We start from the raw sequence: 20,002 nt of genomic DNA, 5'->3' as shown, positions 1-20,002 counted from the left end.
GCCTTACGGAGATGTGCACTGATATGTGTATTTATATATATATATAAATACATATATATTCACACATTTACATAATTACACATATATATATATATTTTTTACCACTTTGCACACTCCTCAGCGTTGTTGGACTCCCTAATGGGAAAGGACAGGAACGAAACGGATGCCAGGAAAAAGCACACCTTCAAAGACGACAACGTAGGTCCAAAACAGTTAAGATGAGCGCACCTCCTCATGTGCACTCGCATGAAATTGTGCACGCGTAAAAATTTGCCTCTTTACTTTTTGGAAGGTGTGCAAGTACTACTTAATTGATTTTTGTCCCCACGATCTTTTCCCCAACACAAAAAGTGACATAGGGAGGTAAGTTTCGGGAAAGTGTGCCCCTCTTGAGGGGGAGAAAGGGGGGACATACCTCTGCCCGCACGTACGCATTGGTGTACACTACCTATGTGCACAGTTTCATCGCAAGAATAAATCGTGCATGTAGAAACAGCCTGCCTTTATTGGGCATCCCGCATTGTCGTGAACGTTACCACGTTGCGCAAGATAAAGGGGCTTCAATTTTTCGAAAAGGAAAGAAAAAAAAATCTGCATAAGGACTCTCAAGTGTGGGTAGACACTTGCAGGCCTATGGACCGCATTCTTTTAAACCGCGTCAAACGTGTCTCTCCTATTTGCCTCCCCCTTCCGTAGATGCAAAAACATACATTCAGAAGTGCTAAAGGAACAACTGGCAAATCATGAAAATTATAAATACTACTTGGCAAAATATCAGCAAAAGTTTATGAGTATGACGCCTTTTTTATTTGGAAACTCTTTTCTTCCCCTTGCACTTATAAAATAGTACCCCATTTGGGATTTCCCATTTTTTTTTCTCCTTTTTCTGCCAGAAACGCTGGAAAATATTGTCGAATTGGCCGATCACAAAATTGAGAGGAGCAAAGAAAAATTAAAGTACCTGTCGGAGAGTAGCAAAAATCCCGTTGACAAGAAGGAGAGGTAAGAAAGTGCAGCGGTGCACCAAGTAGGGAAGTTTTCCGCACGCACAATGTTGCGTCACATGGCCGTAACGTCAGTTCCGTTATTCGGTTGCCTCACTATCATTGTAATTTCAGCTTTTTTTTTTTTTGCACCACCTGTAGAATCGAAAGCATCAATAGCCACATAGAGGATTTGCAAAAACAGGAAGAGGAAGCTCGCGAAAAGGTAACACACATTCCCCCGGTAGCGCCACTCTCATTGTGGTTATTTTTTTTTGCGCATAATTGTACACCATTTTTACATCCTTATTGAAAACATTTGGGGTGTCTTTCCCACGTGCCACTCCCGCAGGGGGACTTAGTCAAGGCCGACAGTTTTAGCAGCCAAGTGACCACCCTCCAAGCGGAAATCAAGAGGTTAAATGAGGAGCCTGAGAAGGTGGCAGAGCCAAATTTGAAGGTAATATAAAATGGATAGAAAGAAAAAAAAATCAAGAGGCCCTTCATATGGGACTTCTACATATGTACTCGTCTGCATTAACGAATGCCTATCGCACACATTACATGTGCACATCTGACCTGCTCACTTTTTCGACAATTACACCGCTCCCCTGCACAGGTTTGCGAAATATGTGGAGCCATGAAATCGACGGGGGACCTCATCCAGAGATTTGAAAACCATGTCAATGGAAAGCAGCACTTAGGATTTGAAAAGATAAGAAACGCTCTAAGCAAATTGAAAGAGAGTGAGAAGGAACGAGAGCAAATTATTGAGGAATATAGAAAAGAAAAATATGCGCATGATGAGAAGTCCTCCAAAAGGGAAAGAAGTCACCGCGATCGTGAGCACAGAAAAAGATCGAGTGACCATAGAAGAAGTTCAAAGCATCACAGGTCCCATGATAGGAGTAGTCGGACGCATCACTCCAGCAGGAGCAAGCGGTCGAGAAGGCATTCACCTTCGCATAGAAGTAGATCCAGTAGCTCAAGCCGTTCCAGGGAAAGACATAAAGAGCGATCGAGTAGGCACAGATGAAGTAGAGTGTACATTAGAAGCATACCAGTTCAGTTTGCTTTCTATGTAGTGGCCATTTGGGGGTATCTACCAGTGTGTGGAGCTATCACGAACGTCAGAGGCATACGTACGTACATGTGTACCAATTTAGCCACATGCGCGTACGCCGTAGGGAGGCACGAAAGATAAAAATGCGATAGTGACCGATCCGCGTGGAACCAATAAGCAAAAATTAAATTAAAGGAAGTTCATGTGTCTATGCATTCATTAGCCTTAACACGAAACATATTATTATTACTCTTTGTTAATTTTTTTTTTTTTTTTTTTTACCCTTATTAGTTATCTTATCACCCTTTTGCAGTTTTCCCATTTTTAAAGTATTTTTCGTTTTTGTTCCTTTATTGCTCCACCTATAACGGGATATCACGCATCTCGCGCTTTTTGACTTTTCACTTTAACACTCCCCCTCTAATTCTTAGCCGATACGGCACGTTTAGCAGCGCCATTATTTTTTTTAAAATGCATGAATTATATGAAGTCATTCTGCTCATGCATTTACACGTGTACATTTATGCGTACACACCTACGTGTCATTAATTAGTTTTTTTTTTTTTTTTTTTTAAGTCCCCCGCCAAACATTCAAACGGATGTTACCTTAAAAAACTCCCTGTCTTGTTGATATAAAGCGTGAAAAAAAAAAAGTAATTAAAAAGAATTTTCCTTTTTTTTTCTCCCTTTTGAATTTACTGCTACATCACAGCAGGTATCGAACCGTGCCTCGGGTTATGGCTTTCCTGGAAAGGGTTTAAAAGGGATGATCCTGTCAGATGTGTGCGTATGAGCGTACCAACACACACGTTCATATGTGTGTGCCCCTTCACTTACGCACCCCCCCGTTTGCTCAAACCTTAACGTGAAAAATGAAACAAAATGGAGCGCTCTAACGTGAAAGCCCCGCCCCCTGAGAAGAATAAAACTGCCGCCGAGGCTTTAAAAAAGAAAGTAACCCCCATAAATCGTCTTGCACACTGTGCGTTTAACGCAACTCGTTCGCCCCGATCCATGCATAGTATGAGTGCCCCACGTGACATACACACATGGATGATGATCCACTGCGCCGTTGCCTACGTGGAGGGTCTCCCCCTATGCAGACACACACATATACCCCCCCCCTTTCATTTCATTTCACAAGGACGCAGGGAAAAACGTTTTTGAAACCCTGCACAACTTGTTCCTAGAAGAAAAGGAGAGCAACAAACGGAAGCATGAAGATTTGTCTGAGCATATAGACAAAATGAAGGCATATTTTGATGAAAAAATAAACTCCCTTAAGGATAACACGCATGAAAATCTAGAGGAGTTAAAATATTACCTGGACCAGCTAAACAGAAACAATAAAGATAAGGCAACGGACAACAACACCTTCGTGGATCAGTTGGAGATTGTAAAAAATGATGTGAACAAATTGAAGAAGGAGAAGGAGGAAAATATAAATCTCATCAAAACGAGCATGCGGACTTACTTCGACAAGATAAAGGGGGTACTACGGATTATTTAACACCCTTTGCACCTTTATGCTTTGCTGGGTGAAGCGGTTACATTTGTGTATGCTTATTCAGATAGATGCGTGTGCACCACTAAGCCCTTTCTCCATTTTTTAAAACTCATTTACCACCTCCCGTGTGTGTTTTTCCCCCCAGATGCTAAGCGTGATGAACGCAAACATAGAGAGCGTTAAGGAGGAGCTAGCGAATTATAAGGAAAACAATCAAATAGACAATAAGAAAAAAAACATCGAAATTTTGCAGCTCATAAACGAAGAAAACGAGGCACTCAACAAAAAGATGGAGGAGTCGCTCAACTCGGTACGTCTGCTTCTTCACTGTGAAGTAATCCTTCCGTATGCTGTGAGCACATGGATATGCATATGCACCCCTTTATGGGGGGCAAAAGTGTACAAGTCTTTACGGCGCCCCATTTCTGCTCCCCTTCGAAGCTAAGCAGCGACATGCGCGAAGCCAAAGAGCAGATCATCACCTTTAAGGAGCACATGGAAAACCAAGTGAAGGGCATAAAAAACGAGACAGATACGAATAAGAGAGAAATGGACGAGAAGACTAACGAGCTGGCGCTCAATCAGAAGAAGCTGCTGAACGATTTTTATCCTTCCGAAATGAGCTAGCGAAGAGGGTAGCACACACAGGGGTGTACGCACATGGCATGTGTACATGAGGAGAGGCAAACTGCCTGAATACGCACGGCGAATCACAGCACGTTGATTTTCCTCGCGTGCTCGTAGAACATCTGCTCTAGCTTGTCCACCGAAAAGGAGTAGTTCACAATGTCAAAGGCATTTTTCCTCAATTTTAAAACGCGCAACTTATTCGATAAATGCTTCTTCTTATTTGTAAGTAATTTAAATTTTTTTATATAATAATAAAGTATTGTCAAATCTGCTGCGTTGTACACCTTCTGGTATTTTTTTACAAATTCACTTTTTTTCAGCGGCACATTTTTGTTCATAAAATGGTAATAAATATGTGTGGCATTTTTTGTATTCTGATTATATTTCTTATTTACATCTTCCAGCAATTTTAAAATATTTTTTATTTCCAAATCTACTGTGGCTACTTCCTCCTTTATGCTCTTTTCACAATCATGGTCTTTGCTTTCTTCTTCCACGTATGAGTCTTCCTCCTGCACAATGTTTTTTTCTTCAATTTGAAATTTTAAATTATTTTCAATTCCGTAGTTCACAACATCATATGCATATTTTAAAAAATTATATTTCTTATGATAAACCTTTTCTTCCCTCAGTCTTGTTTTTCTCCAGCAATTTTTTTCATACGTTTGGCACAGAAAGGTGGTTTTGTGGATGTTCAGCCTTTTCCCCGTTCTGTATAGCTCTTTGAAGGTCTGCAGGACGTTCCTGTTAACTTTTCTTATTAGCGTCATGGTTGGCTCAGTGCTGGGGGGGACCGATCAGGTGAACACACATATGTGGAGTGGTCACCACGAGGGGGTAAAACTGCCTAATTTGGCGAAGCGAGTATGTGTAGAGGGCATTCCAGATAAGCTTTCCAAAAATGGTTCGCAAAATTGGGGGAAAAAAAAAAAAAAAACATTTAAATGTTTGCTAAAATTTTAACATTCCGGCAGGTGCCTGCCGAGCGGGGGCCAATTTGAAAAGCGCGAAAAAAGGTACCCCCAATTTTTGCTAAGATTGAAAGCGATTATGCGCAGGGTTTTCTTTCCATTTATAGTGGAACTTTGCGGGTGGGACTTTGTCCCGATGTTTGGGGGTCCACGAACAAGGGGTATCCGCCTCTTTTTTGTATTTACTTTTGCTATTTCTTTTACGTTTCTTTTTTCCGTATCATTTTCACTACGACGATACCTCGAAAGTGCAATTATTTGCGCAAAAAACAAACTCCTTTCACACGCGGTTAACGCGCAAACAGAGTTTTACCTCTCGCGGGAAGAGGCAAAAACGGCGACTGTGTTATTGTCATCTAGGCAAAAATAAAAGTGAGAGCACACACAGGAATCAATAATGTACGCGAGGTGCTCATGCAGAATGCTAATTTGTTTACTACACACATTTAACACATATGTTGTGTAAAATTTTTTATCGGACATTTCGCGAATTCTTTTCACATTTGAATTTATAAAAACAAGAGAATGTTGCGAGCCACTTTGATACAAATTTATTTTGCTTATTCTGCTCGATTTGTGTAACCCTGTAAAGTCATACAATTCTTTTTCGCTTTCCTGTATGAAGTGAATATTTTCGATAGGGGAGGGAGGATTATCCGCAGCACCTTCCGTGTCCCCATTTTTTGGGGGCTTATTATGACTGGAGTTTTTTTCCGAACAATTTTGACTCAACGCGGGGTAGTACCCACAGCTCGTGATGGAAGAGGTGGGAGTAAAGTGCGGGGATATACGAAAGAGGAAGTCCAACAACCTTCCGTCGTTAAGCCCTACAATCAAATGGATGTGATCGTTTTTGTGTGTACTGAGGCTTATAATAGAGTTTATTTTCACATTCTTGGCGATGTAGAAAGCGTAGGAAAAGGAGTTGTGATCTGCTTCTTTGAAAATGTTTTCCTTGGGGTTGTCGGGGGGCGCGCCCTGGTCACTGGATCGATTCGCGGTGTTGCTGAGGCTGCCACCGACGTTGCCGCTTTGATTGCCACCGACGTTTCCGCCCTGATGGTCATTCCCATTCATCTTCGTTCCGCTGCCAACATTGTGCTCATCCCCAAAGAACGCATACAACTCGTCCTTCCGTACCGTATACACATCGTCCACGTTGCCTAAGACGCACTGGGCGACGGTCTTGGCCCACTCGCTTTCATCGGCCCACTTGCTTTCATCGGCCCACTCGCTTTCATCGGTCCCCTCGTGGTAGGTGAACAGGGAGCCGCTCCTCACCTGGTCACTCGTCAGCAAATTATTAACAAACCGCAGAAACTTGTCGCCAAGAAAAATGAAAACCAAGTAACCACAAGTGGACCCAATGTAAACGTAATTCCCAATTTCGCCATTAAAAATTTTTTTCTCCCGTTCCACGTACACATAGCTAAAATCGTGCATGAGCGTAGGCAGCATTTTGTCTTTACTCATTTTATTCGAGTTCAGGGCAACGCTATGGCTGGGCTTTTTAACTTTTATTTTCTTATGATATATAATTTTCTTCCCATTCTGGCAGTTAATAAATGAAAGGAAGTAGTCCTTATTTAGTCCCACACAAATTAGCGTTTTATCATCTGGGAGGAAATCAAAATATTTTACCGAATTGGTGAAATGAGATTTGGAAAGAGACAATGCGGATGCAGTTACCTCCTCTGAAAAATCTTCCTCCAAAAATTCATTCGATGTATTATTCTTTTCTTGCTCAATAAAATAATTCTCTATATTACTAAAGAATTCGATTTTTTTAATTCTTTTTTCCCTCAGCTGTTTTAGCGAATGCTCACTGATATCGTAGCTGTACACATCCCCTCCGAAGGTTAAAACGGATAAAATATTTTCCTCCCGATTTGTTTTCATCAGTATGATTGGGGAAGATACATTAACGAAAGCTCCAATGTACTCTAGCAAATTATTCACCTGTATTGTTTTCCTCTTAATTACATCTACGTTTATTTCTAGCATGTCTTTATTCAAGTAGCAACCATTTTTTGCTAACTGTTCATTTCTCAAATTTTCTTCTTCGATTTTTTTTTTCTTTTCCATTTCTTCTTCTTTTTCTCTTTTGTTTCTCTCCTCTTCCCTCATTTCGTTGGTAATTCTTATAGGGTGTGTGTCTTTTTTAGGTGGGGGAATCCCCGCAAAGTTGTCATAGTATAAATATTCCTCCCGAAATGTTGCTTCGTTGTCGCTTAATTCTAGGAGGCCCTTTTGGTTGAAGTTCATCAGTTTGTCCTTCAAATTGATGAGGGTTGGATTATTTTCCTTTTTTTTCTCCCTCTCCTCCTTTACAACATTGCCGCTGGCGCTTCTTTCCCCCTTTGGTGCAACTTCCTTCACGTTTGCCTCGTTCGGGGAATGCCCCTGAGGCACCTTTTTCTGCACACTGTTGCTTCTCTTCACGCTTTTTCTATTAACCGAATTGTGGAAAAGGTCTATGCTTAGCATGTTATCATTTCTGGAGTCCCCTTTGGCCGTATAAAATTTGCTCTTCCTGTAAATGTCACATAGGCTGATGAAGGCTTCACAGTGTTTATTCTGCCCACGCGCTTCCTCCTTTTTATCTTTTTTACCCTGTCCTTCACTTGTTCGTTTGTTGTAGCCTTCTACGGAGGTACTACTCAAATCTTCGCTCTCCTTCTTTGAGTTTACCAAATTGGTGTAATTAAAGACGCGCACTTGGCTGAACACGCTACAGGTGCCAACGAAAAGGTAATTCTTGGTGCAGCATATCTTACTGAGCGTTTTCTTTTTCTCTTCGTTGCAAATCTTTATATTTTTAAGGTGAGCAAATGTGGGGCCCTCGTCATTTTCATCCACGGTATACTCAGAACCTGAGTCGTATAGCTTGATATACCTTGGACCATCGTAGGTCTTTTCCCGACTGGGTGACTCTTTTCGCCCCGCCTTCTTGACACCTTTCATGGTTCTTTAATTGGTGTGGTGCTTACAAAAAAAAAAAAAAGAGGGGACGGGTCATATGTAAAGATGGGCGGAAATGCCTCAAACTGGAGAATGACGCCAAAGCGATAGGAGGGAAGAAGTATATCCCATTTGCTAACCCGAAGCTGTTTCTTCACGAATGTTCACCTTGAGAGAGTTGCCTTCCCTTGACGGGTCGCCCTCTCAAAAGCTCGCAAATGTATGCATATAAAATTATTTGTGCGCGCGGCAGGCGCTAAATGGCGCGCGTGACTTATCCCCCTTCGGGCAGCAGCCCTTCACCATTTTGACAGTTGATCATATGTTAACAAAATTTCACATCCACCCACAGGGCTCATCAACTTTTCACATCTTTTCCCGTCACTTAAATGATTTTTTTTGCCAATTCCCCAGAGGAATGTCAGCTCGAATGGGCAGTTCTTCCACCACTACAACAACAGTGTATTACAGTGGGGATACATTGCATGCATATGACGCCTCGCTGCTAGCGGAACGTTTTTCTAAATCCACAAGTGATTGCATGGGAATGCTTGGCTAACGCAGCGCTGTGGAGAAGAGCTTCACAGTGCCTCGTAATGATGCCGCTAATTATTTATTATTTCTATTTTTTTTTGAATTTCTCCTAATTAGTCACTGCGCAGATGCAGTTTAGTTAATTATTGCAACCACCGCCAGCCGATCAGCGCAAAGTGGCATTAAGGTCAAACGGAAAAGTGCGGGGAAAAGATGACCGCAATGCAGTGGGGTCAGATCTTTTGCGTTGGCGCAAAGGCGAAGCAAACATAGGTGAAGCAAACAGAAGCGCGTACACAAAAGCGAAGCAAACAAACGCGAAAAGCAGCCAACTTGCTGCAGCACATGCACGAAATGTCCTTTCCATGTGAAGAGTTCCCAAAACTGGGGGCACACTATCGAGTAGGCGAATGAGACGGGCCATCTGCTGCAGGTGGCATAAAAAATTTGCCCATCGAGCGCCTCCTAACGCAGGGGAGAGATAAAAATGTGGGGACTTATAAACGTAAGGGGTGGCAAAAGGGAGGGAATTCCCAACGGGTGATGACCAACCTCGAATTGATGGGCGCTCCAATTCGTGATGACCACATCGTGAGTGCCGCCAACCCCCCTAATCGCAGTCGCGCAGTGCATAATGGCGAAAGGGATGCAAACTAATGTTATTGGTGAAGAGCAGATTTAGCTTCAATTTGTGTGCCTTCTTCGATTTGTCAGAAAAGGAACACTCCAAAGTTAGCGGGAAATTTAGTTTCCTCCCCTGATCAGCCGCTAAGATGATGTCTGTATCCCCCTCTTCTGCGTAAATAAAACTGATAATTATTAAGGCCAGGTTATTCTGCTTTTTTACAATAGTATAATCCCGTGTGAGAACATTTTTGATGTCATTTTTTTCTTCATTTATCAGTTCATCTATAATCTCGTCGTAAGTGTCCATCGTAAACTCAAAGGAAGCCGCTCTCGATTTGCAATTCATCGGTATTTTACATCCATTCAGATTTTTTACAAAATTATGTTCCACGTCTGGGACTACTTTGATGTTCATTTCTGAGTCGAGTGGGTTTACTAAAACGAAATTTAAAATTCCATTTTTCCCCTTCACTAATGTGAAGTCGTTAATATATATTGAGGGGATAAATTTCATCGCATTATTATCCAGTCGAAAGGATGAAGATACATTCGAGTTATGAAGCTTCAGTATGTACTGCTTACACGTACTGCACCGTTTCGATTTCTTGTTTATTAATTTCATTCTCAGGGGTTGCAATGTGTTAACGCCTTTGTAATAATTATACGGGTATTCTTGTATGTGTCCAATTGATAGGTCATTCTTTGCGTGAATAATGAGGGGGGTATTCGCTTGTATTTTTAACTCCTCTATGGTTTGCTTCTTTGGAGGGGCTTCCCCTATACCCCGAGTTTGACTCTCCCCACTGGGATGATCATCCCCCACAAGGCCGCTTCCTCCCTCCCAGTGATGCACTACCTCTGGTAACCCCCCCTGAGGAGAATACTCCATCGGATCTAAATATTGCACGTGTTCATTTTCTAACTCAAAAATGTCTCTACACATTTCGCGATTTTTAATATGTTTCCCGTTTAGTATATCTGTCAGAGGCATTTTGTCCACCCTCATTTTAGACTTACATATGAGCGTGTTTTCTGCCTCTTCCTGCGCCGCGACAGTTGCTGCTGCTTTTCCGGTTAACCCGCCCAGTGAGTAATCCTCCCTCTTGGTGCCGAATGCCTCCATGTAACTGTTCAGCTCGTGGATGGACTTTAATTTCCCTATCTTATGCAAAGCGGCATGTTGGTTTGTTCTTTTAAAGTTTCTCTTCTCCTTCAGCTCTTCATTGCTTCTTAACAGCTCGTCTAGGACCGTTTGGAAGTACCGCCTATAAACGCAGTTCCTTTCCGCTATTATCATGTCTCCAATTAGCTCGTCCAACTTTGTGTTGTGCACCGAGCTGATGGAGGACCACAAGCAGTAGGGGCACTTGAAATAGAACACATTCCTTCCCCGTTTAAAAAAGGCGTACAACCTGCTACCCAGTTTGGTGCTACCAAGTTTGCCGCTACCCAGTTTGGTGCTACCAAGTTTGCCACTACCCACTTTGCTGCTTCCCCCTTGTTTCTCATTCTCGTCATCCGTACCTAATGCGCTATTCCCTTCGAAGGAACTTTTCTCATCGCTCGATTTTTTCCTATTATTTGACAAAATTGTGCCGGTGGAAGAGCCCTCCACGTGGTTCTCACCATTTTGGTTAAGCTTTTCACACGGGTGGTCAGTTGCCACTTCATTGTTACTACCCCAACGGTCACCCTCCTTTCCCCCTTTGCTCAGTGGCTCCAGTGTGCATACCTTCTTAACTGGCCCATCCAACCATTTCTGCGAGATGGTAAGGCAGCTAAAACAACAGGGGCATTTGAAACAGCGCAAACATTCGTAGGAGTAAACTGCCGACTCGCTTTTTGTGTATATTTGGGTGCAGCCATTGCAAAAGTAGTATTCGATTTCCTGCTTCAGATTGTATTCATTTTTTATTTTTGAACAAGTGAGGCAGAAGTATAGCTCCTTCAGTTTAAATAACTTCTCGTCCAGCAGCAGGTAGACTTTGTTTTTCATGGTAGTTCGCAGGGGGGGAAGCGGTTGGGAGAGCGGTTGGGAGAGCGGTTAGGAGAGCGGTTGGATAGAGCCGTTTGGCAAATTCGCAGGGCTAAAACAACCTGTTCCTTTCTACCCTTCCCCGCTTTCATAAAATTAAGGGGGGCCCTCGTCCAGCGGAAATGTCTCTTCCCTTCATCACCATGCAAGTAGGATTACCCCAACACACACAAGAAAAAAAAAAAAAATACGCATTAATTGTTGCGCAAAAATGGCATTCTTCGTAAACATGGCAAATTATTGTATGCACGTGGGTAGAACAAATTTCACTTTAATTATCCAAATGACACACTCTTGTTCGTGCAAAAGTTGTGGCTCACGCTCGTCCACCAAATGTTCCTTTTTTTGTTTTCCTATGCGGTGCTACAGTTTTTCCTGTTCTTCGATTATTTCTTGCTCAGGAAAAAAAAAAAAAAAAAAAAAAAAAAGAACGGCATGAATAAACACACAAGGAGGGGCGAAATAAAAAGGATTGCAAAGGAGTGTACCCCTCCCCCCTTTTCTACCCTAGGCACACTTGTTTTGCTTAATTTTTTTGAGATACACGTTTTTCTTCATTGCTTACAAGTCATGGTTAAATAGTGATTTTTTCTCCTTTTAGCTACTTGCGTATCTTTTGCTAATTTTGTTAATATTGCTAATTTTGCTAATTTTTTTTTTTTTTTTTACTTCCCTGTTTGGTAACCCCCATTTTAGCAGAAACGTGCAAGCAGTCCTTTTTTCCCTCAACGATTCCATAACGCATGGCAACAGCCACACCTTTGCTTTTGCCACTCAGAACGAATCTTCTGTAAATGAAACGAAGTTAACGCAGGCACAAAATGGACAATCCGTTAAAAGTGACAAAAGACAGACTGACAAATTTGAACGGTTAGCAAAAAGAGAAAAACAAAATGGAAACATCCAGTCATATTGCCATTGCAGTGTGTACGAATATTACTGCACACATTCTCGGAGGGGAATCCATATGACACCCCCTTGAATCCTAACTTGGGTGATTAAAAGTAACCTTTTGCCTTAACACAAAGGGAATTGCCTCCTTTCTTTTTCTTGTCAATATACCTTCATAGCGGCGTTCATATCTACGATTGAATGTGGGGAGACCAGTCATAACAGCGATGAAGAATTATTTGCAGGTAAAAAAAGTTAAAGCGTAAAAATTGGCTCCGAAAAAAATGTAATTATCTATAGGTATGCCCCCCACCCACTTCAACTCTCCTCTTAGACAAACATGGGAGCACCAAATTTGATGAAAACGCAAATCAGTATTGCAAAATTGGAAGTGAATATATGCACAAATTTGAGAATCTGGAAAAGAAGGGTAACCACTTAAACGTTTTCTTCGCAATTGGGTTTCTTGGCTAACCTGAAGTTTTATTTAATTTTTTTTTCTCCCCCCATTTTTCATCTTTTAGAACACGATAATATTGACTTAAAATTTGTGGCGCCCAGAGACAATAACATGACCCTAGTTGACCCGTCCTACATAAGGTACAGATGTGTGGTTATCCCCACAAAGGGGGGAAGTTGCACCGGCCTCCAGTTTCATGCGCGCCCATTTAGATGTGCACGCATGCACACGTGTAAGCATACAGCCGTATAGATGTACACACGTACCTGCTCATACCTGCTCTTGCCTGCCCTCCCCCTCACCTCGACAGAGAAAGAGACTTCGGCGGAGACGGGGACTACATAAACGTCAGCTTCGTTAACGATTTTATAAAAGTGTCCAAGGATGAAATACGCGCGGGGCAGAAGGACTTCCACGGAGGGAGCTACAACTTCACGTATAAAGACGGAGACAACAAGAAGAATTACGAATACATAAATGCAACCAACGAGTACTTCATAACCAAAAACGTGGAGGAGAAAATGACAAACACGGGGATGACCGCCGAAAATTTTTTCGCGGACAGTAAGATGTTGCTGTATGAAGGTGAGCCAAGTGGACAAAGCGGAGCGCGCCTGCCATTTGGGAACAAAAGGGCGAATTTGCAAAAGCTTCCGTTGTACGGGTGGTGCGCCTCTAAAGTGTTACACCGCTAAAGTGCTACACTGCTAAAGTGCCACTGCGCAGAAACGCGGAAAGAACCAATTTCCCCCCCTCAGACGGGATGAACAAGTGGTCCGACAAGAGCAGGTACCTCTACTTTGTTGATAAGGAGGAGCAAAATAATGGAAACAAAAAAAAAAAAAAATTCAAAGACATACGTCTGAACGACGCCCTTATAGTAGATAATTACGAGAAGGTGGTTTACAAGCAGGACCCTAGTAGTGACAAGGTCAAAATAGAGAACTTGATATTGGACGTCCTCAACAATGGTATGTCTTTCCTCTGGAGAACTCCCCCAAAGGGGTGAACACCTCTGTGGGGTCTACCATTTGGCCATAAAATAAAATCCCCCATTATTTTTACCCCCCCTTCAGACTTCGACTTCGACCAGGACCTAGACCCCGACTTAGACCACGACCACGACAACGACTTCGAATCTGATGAAAATGCCCGGTAAGGTTCTTCAAAGGGCATTAAACTGGCTCGAGGGAGACGCATTCGAAATTTTGTCCCAACGTACTCCCCTGCAGTTGCGTGTGTGCATGCTGTGTCGTTCATCTTGCGTTGCGCTGCGTTCCATTGCGCAGGTCTACGGAGGAACTCGAGGGGGAGGAAAGGGGCACGGTAAGGAAGAGGAACGGGAAAAAAGAAAAAGAAAAAGGAAAAGAAAATAATAACAAATAACAAATATACGGATAACCAAATAACTGCTAACCAACTGCGTGACCAAAACCGAACCGCGCGGCGCCCGCTCCCCCCCACGCAGGCGCAAGACGGACGGCCAAACGTCAGGAAGAAGAATGAGCCCTTGAATATAGCCCCGAAGAAAAAAAGCAAGTACAACCGATCTTATATCCTGGATTATCTACACTATGATAACTTCTTCCACGACGAGGAGGTGAACGTTTCTGAAGAATCGACCTCCGACAACTCGGATGGTGAACTCAATGAGAAGGGAAAATGTACCTCTCCGAACTACACCATAGGAAATAAAAAAGAGTTTGACATAAAAAGCAACGTCCACAATTTGTTAGCCAAAGTTAAGACAGATCTAAATGTCAGAGACTTTTCAAAGTTCATTCCGGAGCAGTTTAACATGGATGTGTTTTTATCGGACCAATCGGAGAGCGAAGAATACCAGTCCGACTCTGATGAAAGTGTAAGAAAATGCACGCGCATATCTGCTTCTGCGTTTTTACACATGTGATTGCGCGAAAAGGGGAGAAAAAAAAAAAAATATCCCTCCGTCAACTTCTGTAACTCCTTATGTGTCAAATGAGGGGAGTCATCCCAACAAGGCTAAATTGGTTCTTACCAGGAGGGACGCCTTCCATAAGACACAAAAGTGTAAACATGTAAACGTGTAAACGTGTCAACATCCCCACTGACGCATTTGTCTTCCCCTTTTAAATAACTCATCACCTTTTTTTCCTTTTCCAAGATGGACTGCGTTCTGAAGAAGAAAAAAATCCAGTGGAATGAGAAAAAGATAAAAGAAGAAATGGAGCTCCTGCGCAAATACGACTACGTGGAAGAGCTATACTCGCCTGGCTACTGCTCCAGAATTACGCAAAATTTGAGGGACAAATACAACAAAAAGAGGGTCAACATTTACGACTTGAAGAGTAAGTCGGAAAGGAGGCAAGCGAAACGCGCGAAGCGAGAGAAGCAAACGGGATAAACAAAACGAACGGAAACGCCCCCTACACTTCGCATGTGTCTTCGTCAGAGCGCGAGAATTACACCGCGTGATGTGCTTCCCCACACATGCCGCTCCCCCCCACGTGCAGAGAACCAACTGTACGAGCAAATAAAAAAGGACTTCATCGACGAAGAGCAAACGAAGAAGGCCGAGGAAAACCTGCAAAAGTTTAGACTCGAAAATTTACGCGTCCCAGAAGAAAACCCAAGTGCAGATGAAGACGCAGAGTTGGAAAGCGTACAGGGCATTTCGGAAAAGGACAAAATGACGGATCAAGGTGCACCAGAAGTGAAACACAAGGGGCAGGATGCAGGTGATGACAAAACGGACAGTTCCTTAACATTCGATCATATAGAGAGCAGAAGCATAACTAACCTGAAGAGGAAATACAAAGCGCTGAAAAAAAGCGAGCGCCCTTCTGGGCCAGAGTTGAGGAGGCTAAAATTTTACATATGCCGAAGGGTTAATAAGAAGAAATATCTGCTTAAGAATTTGAAGTCGGATAAGGAGGAGAGGAAGAAGGAGAAAATTCGAAAGGCCATGAAGTTTTCCGGCCAGGGAGGGTACAACCTGTTGGCCAAGATCCAGGAAGGTGCGTCGGCGCGGCTGCGGCGATTGTGGCAGTAACGGAGGGAGTTGCCAAAAGGTTGCCGTTAACCTTGCCGTCAACAATGCCGTCAGCCTTGCCCCCAATCTTGCCGCCAATCCTGCTGCAGTGGGAACACTATTTACTTCCCGGCAAGCCCACCTCACTACTGTACACGCACCACCCCAACTCGCAGACGTCAACAGGGAGGAGGCGGAGGAGGAAGACGAGGCCAAACAGCTGGAGGAAGACGACCTGTTCGACATCAACGAAATAGACACGTCAGAAATGAACACCTCGGAGTACACCTACTCATCGCTAACCATTTCGTCCTACGAATATTTAAACATACGCGTGGTGCACTATAATGATAACTGCTACGAAAAGCTGTTTTACCACAACGACCCGAGGGTGAACGTTACTTACCTGTACGACACTGTCCAATTTTTTCTTATTCACGGGGATACGGATGAACAGGAGGAGGTGAAAAGGGAGAGGCGAGATGGGGGGTTGCCGGGGTGGGGGCCGGCCCCTCCACGCAGTGTCCACCACGAATTATACACTACTCATTATAAGCAATACATTACATGCTACGCACTCTCCCACTGCTCGCACCCCGCGCAGAGAACCAGCAAGGGAACCCTGTTCATGGAAATCCTCGTGTACGACCTGAAGTTTTACCGGCCGGGGAAGCACATCGAAGAAGAGGCACTGCTGTACTCCCTCGAAATAAACGAAAATGCGTCGGCAAAACTGGAGAAAAAGGAAAATGACACCTCCGAAATGCTGCTAAAAACGGTGAACAAAAAAAGCGGAACAATTCGCTGTTCTATCGTAGGCAGTAAACAACAAATGAGCACCATCTTTAACAAAATATACAAAAGAATTTTACTAGTCAAGTATGTAAAATATTTAAATTCCATTTCAAGTGGGGTGATTGAAAATGCTGTGAATTATTTCCTCTTGGAAAGTAAAACATTGAATTTAAAAAATGTCCCCTATAACAAAAATGCAGATAAAATTATCCTTTCGCCCTCCAAAAACGTAGCAAATATTTGCACCCTCAATTTAGCCAACAGAACAATGAGCATTGAAGATTTGTCTGAATTTCTCTCCATTTCAAATGTCAAGCAATGCACTTCCTTAAACTTGACGAAGAACCCACTCTTTCAAGACCTAGTATTTCAGCGAATTAAAAAGGACATGGATTACACCATCAAATGTTTTAAATCTTTACAAGTGAAGGAGCTCATTTTGGACTTCACCGATTTGTCTAGCCAATCGGCTGAATATTTCATCGCTAACATTTTGTTAAGTACCAGCATTTCCTTTCTCAGCCTAGTCAGTTGTGAATTAAAGAGTAACAACGTAAGCAATATAGTTAGCATTGCTAAGCATTCTTTGAATGGAGGCAGAAGATTTGCAACTGCCATCAGCTACGTCAATGCAGAGTTCAACAAATTGAGTTACTACGATGTGGTGTCTCTCCTGAACATCCTTTTCGAGCTAAACAAAGATTTTAAAATGTTGTACATTTGTGGGAATTCCATACAGAGTGATATTTTTGACATATCCTTTGAGTTTAAGAGGAGAAAATCTTTCATCGAAATGCATAAATTTGTCAAGTCCCCCCCGGACATTTTCCATGTTGACACCATTGACCAAGTTAGGGATTCTTACCCGTGCAACTTGCGGGGGGTCGCGGAGCTGTTCGAGGATGTAAGGCAGGAGAGGGCACAGCACCTTTGTGCGCCTTGACAGGGTCTTTCACTTCGTCGCGTCTCCTCATCACCACTGCTGCGATACACCGCTGCACTGCTACACCGCTGTACTGCGCGCCCCCCTTTTTTCGCCCAGGGAAAAGTCACCCAAGTCACCTTCGAGCTGTACTTCTCCTACCTGCACGTCGTGAAGCCAAAGGAAAGGCTCTACACCATTAGAAACATCTCGGTAGTCAGGAAAGACACCATGAGCATAGTGGTGATTGAGGCACTGCTCAACAACAAGGAAGTGAAAATTAAGCTGAATTTGTTCAAGGAAAATATAACCCTCCTCTTTCACAGCATAGTGCGCGAAAGGTGTGTGCACCATTGGTGGTTTTTCTTTTTCGGGGGAAAACGAAAGGAGTCCCTTCCCTTTTTGTTGCGCACAGGTGGCTGCTTTCATTTTATGGCTACCTTCATTTTATGGCTACCCCATTTTTTTTTCCTTTTTCGCAGCTTCATCGGGAAGGCGTACTACCAAGAGCAGATCAGCAACGGCAGAGAAGTGAACGACAACGTTTTGAATTACTTTATTATGCGAAGTGAAAATGTAATTCGAGGGGGGGTCCCACACCGTTTGGGGTTACCACACGTGGGGATCCCCGCATAGGTGTAGTGGTTCTTCACCTAACTGTTCGTTTAACTCTACCGCAGTATCTACCGCAGTATCTACCGCAGTATCTACCGCCGCATCTACCACCACATCTGCCGCTTTCCCCCCCGCAGGAGATTAACTTTTACCATTACAACGTCACAAGAGAGGAAATTCACTTCGTCCTGGATCTGTGCAAAAAGGGCGTCGTGAAAAATGTTAACCTCGGCCACTGTTACCTCCGAAACGAAGACATTCTCTACTTCAATTCAGTGAAGAAGGAACCCTACGGAATTAAAATTTACAAACTTTCTGTGGGCAATAACTTAATCGACTCGAATGTTGACATGAAAGAGCTGATTACTTTCCTTTCCAACTTCACCATTTTTTTGTAAGTCCTTCGTATATGCAAAAAATACTGGTCAAAATGGAATAGGCGGGAATAGGGCAAATGCTCCTGATTGACGAAACGCGGGGGGAAAAAAGCCCTGCTCAGGGAACACCTCCACCGGGAGAGCCTCTCCAAATGGGAGAATTCCTCCCACTTTGCCACTGTGCAGGAATCACACGAACGACTCATTCCTTTCCCTCTCAGCAAAATAAACCTAAGTGATTTGAAAATCGGGACGAACCCCTCCATATGTGAGTTTTTTTTTTACCTCCTCAACAATACCAAGTGTAAGATTATAAGGTAATGCGAGAGGGGCGGCGCGTTGAAGAAGCTCGCATGGAAGCTCCCGTCGAAGTTCGCGTCAGCGTATGATTCAGTAGCGATCATTTTTCATACGCCTACATTTGTGTGTTTTGCATGCGTCCGCGCTTGGTCGACCCATTTCTGCGCTACTCCTTCTGTGCCCCCTTCAGCCTGGACAACTGCGACCTGGGAAACGCCTTCCTGCTGAGTGTCAACCGAAACATTGTGGAACTGAACAAAAACAGCTACCTGACCATCCTATCTATGCAGCACAACTCCTTCAGTGACAAAAAAGGAATGCTCAAATTCTTAAATAACATCATTTCCACCTGCAAGTCAATAGAAAAGATTAAAGTTTACACCAACTACATAAGTGAGGAGGACGCCAGGCTCATAACGAAGTACACGATTAAAAGGGACGTGGTGTCGTTTCAGTACACGTACGACACATCTACCTCCACCCAGAATGACATGATAAAGGTGGCCAAAATAGCCAAGAACAAAATCAATAATGATGTGGAGTACAGTGCAGATATGACAGAGCATGAGCGGAAAATAATTGAGGAGTTCTTCGAGAAAAAACAAAACGAGCGGGCAGCGAACGGGAGAGGCGCAGGCGCGGAAGCAGGCGAGAAAGGAGGCGAGAAAGAAGACGACCACAAGTTCGTAAACCGCTACAATTTGGACGACTTAAAATCGCGGAAGATTAAATATTGCGTGATGAAGTGAGTATGTCATCTCTCTCTCTTTTTTTTTTTTTTTTTTTTTTTTTTTCTGCTGCCGGGGGATGGGTTAAAATTGGGCTCCTTGGCAACTATGTTCTGTTGATCCCCCTGCATGCAGCACTGCAGTATGGGGGTCTCGCATTTGTGCTCACCCTTTTGGGAGGGCATATACATGTAGCACCGTACCTTTTTTGGGTCGTCTCCCGTGGCTTCTTCTTACAAATCTTCAAATTTGCGCGTCTGCACATTTGCGATGACTTTCTTTTCACCTTTTTTTTGGTATCCCCCATTTTTCCCGCGCGGCTTAATTTTAAAAGTATAAAAAGAAGTCCTTTAGCTGACGAACTGCTCACTCGTTGCAATCGGCCAGCGGCTGCCCGACGCCCAAAAACGTTTTGCATACATAGGTAGTGCTCAAGTGTGTTATGCGAAAGGGCTACTCCATGGCGGCAACATTTTTTTTCGCCATTTTGCGTTATCGTTATGTCACACGTAGCTTTTCACTGTAAATTTTTCTCCATGTTTCATACGTACGTATTAAGTCACGTGGTGGATTCGTTGTGCGCTTTTTAAGGC

The 20,002-nt window shown here is 43.2% G+C and overlaps 6 protein-coding genes across 6 annotated transcripts, besides 10 other annotated features; 3 read left to right on the top strand and 3 right to left on the bottom strand.

Moving 5' to 3' along the window:
- Positions 1-138: 138 nt before the first annotated feature.
- Positions 139-2,019, top strand: PVX_117845 (hypothetical protein, conserved; the record flags this gene model as incomplete). The annotated part of the gene is made up of 7 exons (XM_001615812.1): positions 139-198; positions 293-363; positions 697-791; positions 894-1,002; positions 1,146-1,209; positions 1,336-1,443; positions 1,603-2,019. The coding sequence occupies 7 exons, from the start codon at positions 139-141 to the stop codon at positions 2,017-2,019; spliced, it is 924 nt and encodes a 307-aa protein (XP_001615862.1).
- Positions 433-462: a microsatellite.
- Positions 1,847-1,874: a microsatellite.
- Positions 1,875-1,901: a microsatellite.
- Positions 2,020-2,928: 909 nt separating the features above from the next.
- On the top strand, positions 2,929-5,373 carry PVX_117835 (hypothetical protein, conserved; the record flags this gene model as incomplete). The annotated part of the gene is made up of 4 exons (XM_001615810.1): positions 2,929-3,000; positions 3,191-3,538; positions 3,699-3,863; positions 3,995-5,373. The coding sequence occupies 4 exons, from the start codon at positions 2,929-2,931 to the stop codon at positions 4,178-4,180; spliced, it is 771 nt and encodes a 256-aa protein (XP_001615860.1). The 3' UTR covers positions 4,181-5,373.
- Positions 3,419-3,469: a microsatellite.
- Positions 3,814-3,862: a microsatellite.
- PVX_117840 (hypothetical protein, conserved) lies at positions 4,264-4,953 on the bottom strand (the record flags this gene model as incomplete). Its single annotated transcript, XM_001615811.1, has 1 exon — positions 4,264-4,953. The coding sequence occupies one exon, from the start codon at positions 4,951-4,953 to the stop codon at positions 4,264-4,266; it is 690 nt and encodes a 229-aa protein (XP_001615861.1).
- Positions 5,374-5,463: 90 nt separating the features above from the next.
- Positions 5,464-8,476, bottom strand: PVX_117830 (hypothetical protein, conserved; the record flags this gene model as incomplete). The annotated part of the gene is made up of 1 exon (XM_001615809.1): positions 5,464-8,476. The coding sequence occupies exon 1, from the start codon at positions 8,116-8,118 to the stop codon at positions 5,464-5,466; it is 2,655 nt and encodes an 884-aa protein (XP_001615859.1). The 5' UTR covers positions 8,119-8,476.
- Positions 8,477-8,959: 483 nt separating this feature from the next.
- Positions 8,960-11,272, bottom strand: PVX_117825 (hypothetical protein, conserved; the record flags this gene model as incomplete). Its single annotated transcript, XM_001615808.1, has 1 exon — positions 8,960-11,272. The coding sequence occupies one exon, from the start codon at positions 11,270-11,272 to the stop codon at positions 9,260-9,262; it is 2,013 nt and encodes a 670-aa protein (XP_001615858.1). The 3' UTR covers positions 8,960-9,259.
- Positions 10,560-10,663: a microsatellite.
- Positions 11,273-11,768: 496 nt separating the features above from the next.
- Positions 11,769-19,430, top strand: PVX_117815 (hypothetical protein, conserved; the record flags this gene model as incomplete). The annotated part of the gene is made up of 19 exons (XM_001615807.1): positions 11,769-11,884; positions 12,011-12,181; positions 12,382-12,447; positions 12,537-12,632; positions 12,727-12,802; positions 12,973-13,247; positions 13,421-13,633; positions 13,739-13,817; positions 13,952-13,988; positions 14,131-14,523; positions 14,806-14,989; positions 15,155-15,658; positions 15,849-16,135; positions 16,277-17,371; positions 17,510-17,730; positions 17,872-17,965; positions 18,142-18,398; positions 18,603-18,698; positions 18,872-19,430. Exons 2-19 carry the CDS (start codon positions 12,133-12,135, stop codon positions 19,428-19,430), a joined length of 4,581 nt encoding a protein of 1,526 aa, XP_001615857.1. The 5' UTR covers positions 11,769-11,884; positions 12,011-12,132.
- Positions 14,468-14,512: a microsatellite.
- Positions 15,019-15,198: a microsatellite.
- Positions 18,177-18,197: a microsatellite.
- Positions 18,235-18,271: a microsatellite.
- Positions 19,431-20,002: the final 572 nt, after the last annotated feature.

Source organism: Plasmodium vivax, chromosome 12 (assembly GCF_000002415.2).
Source record: "Plasmodium vivax chromosome 12, whole genome shotgun sequence".
NCBI lineage: Eukaryota > Apicomplexa > Aconoidasida > Haemosporida > Plasmodiidae > Plasmodium > Plasmodium vivax.
Note: the sequence above shows the minus strand (reverse complement) of the source record. Positions and strands in the feature narration are given on the sequence as shown.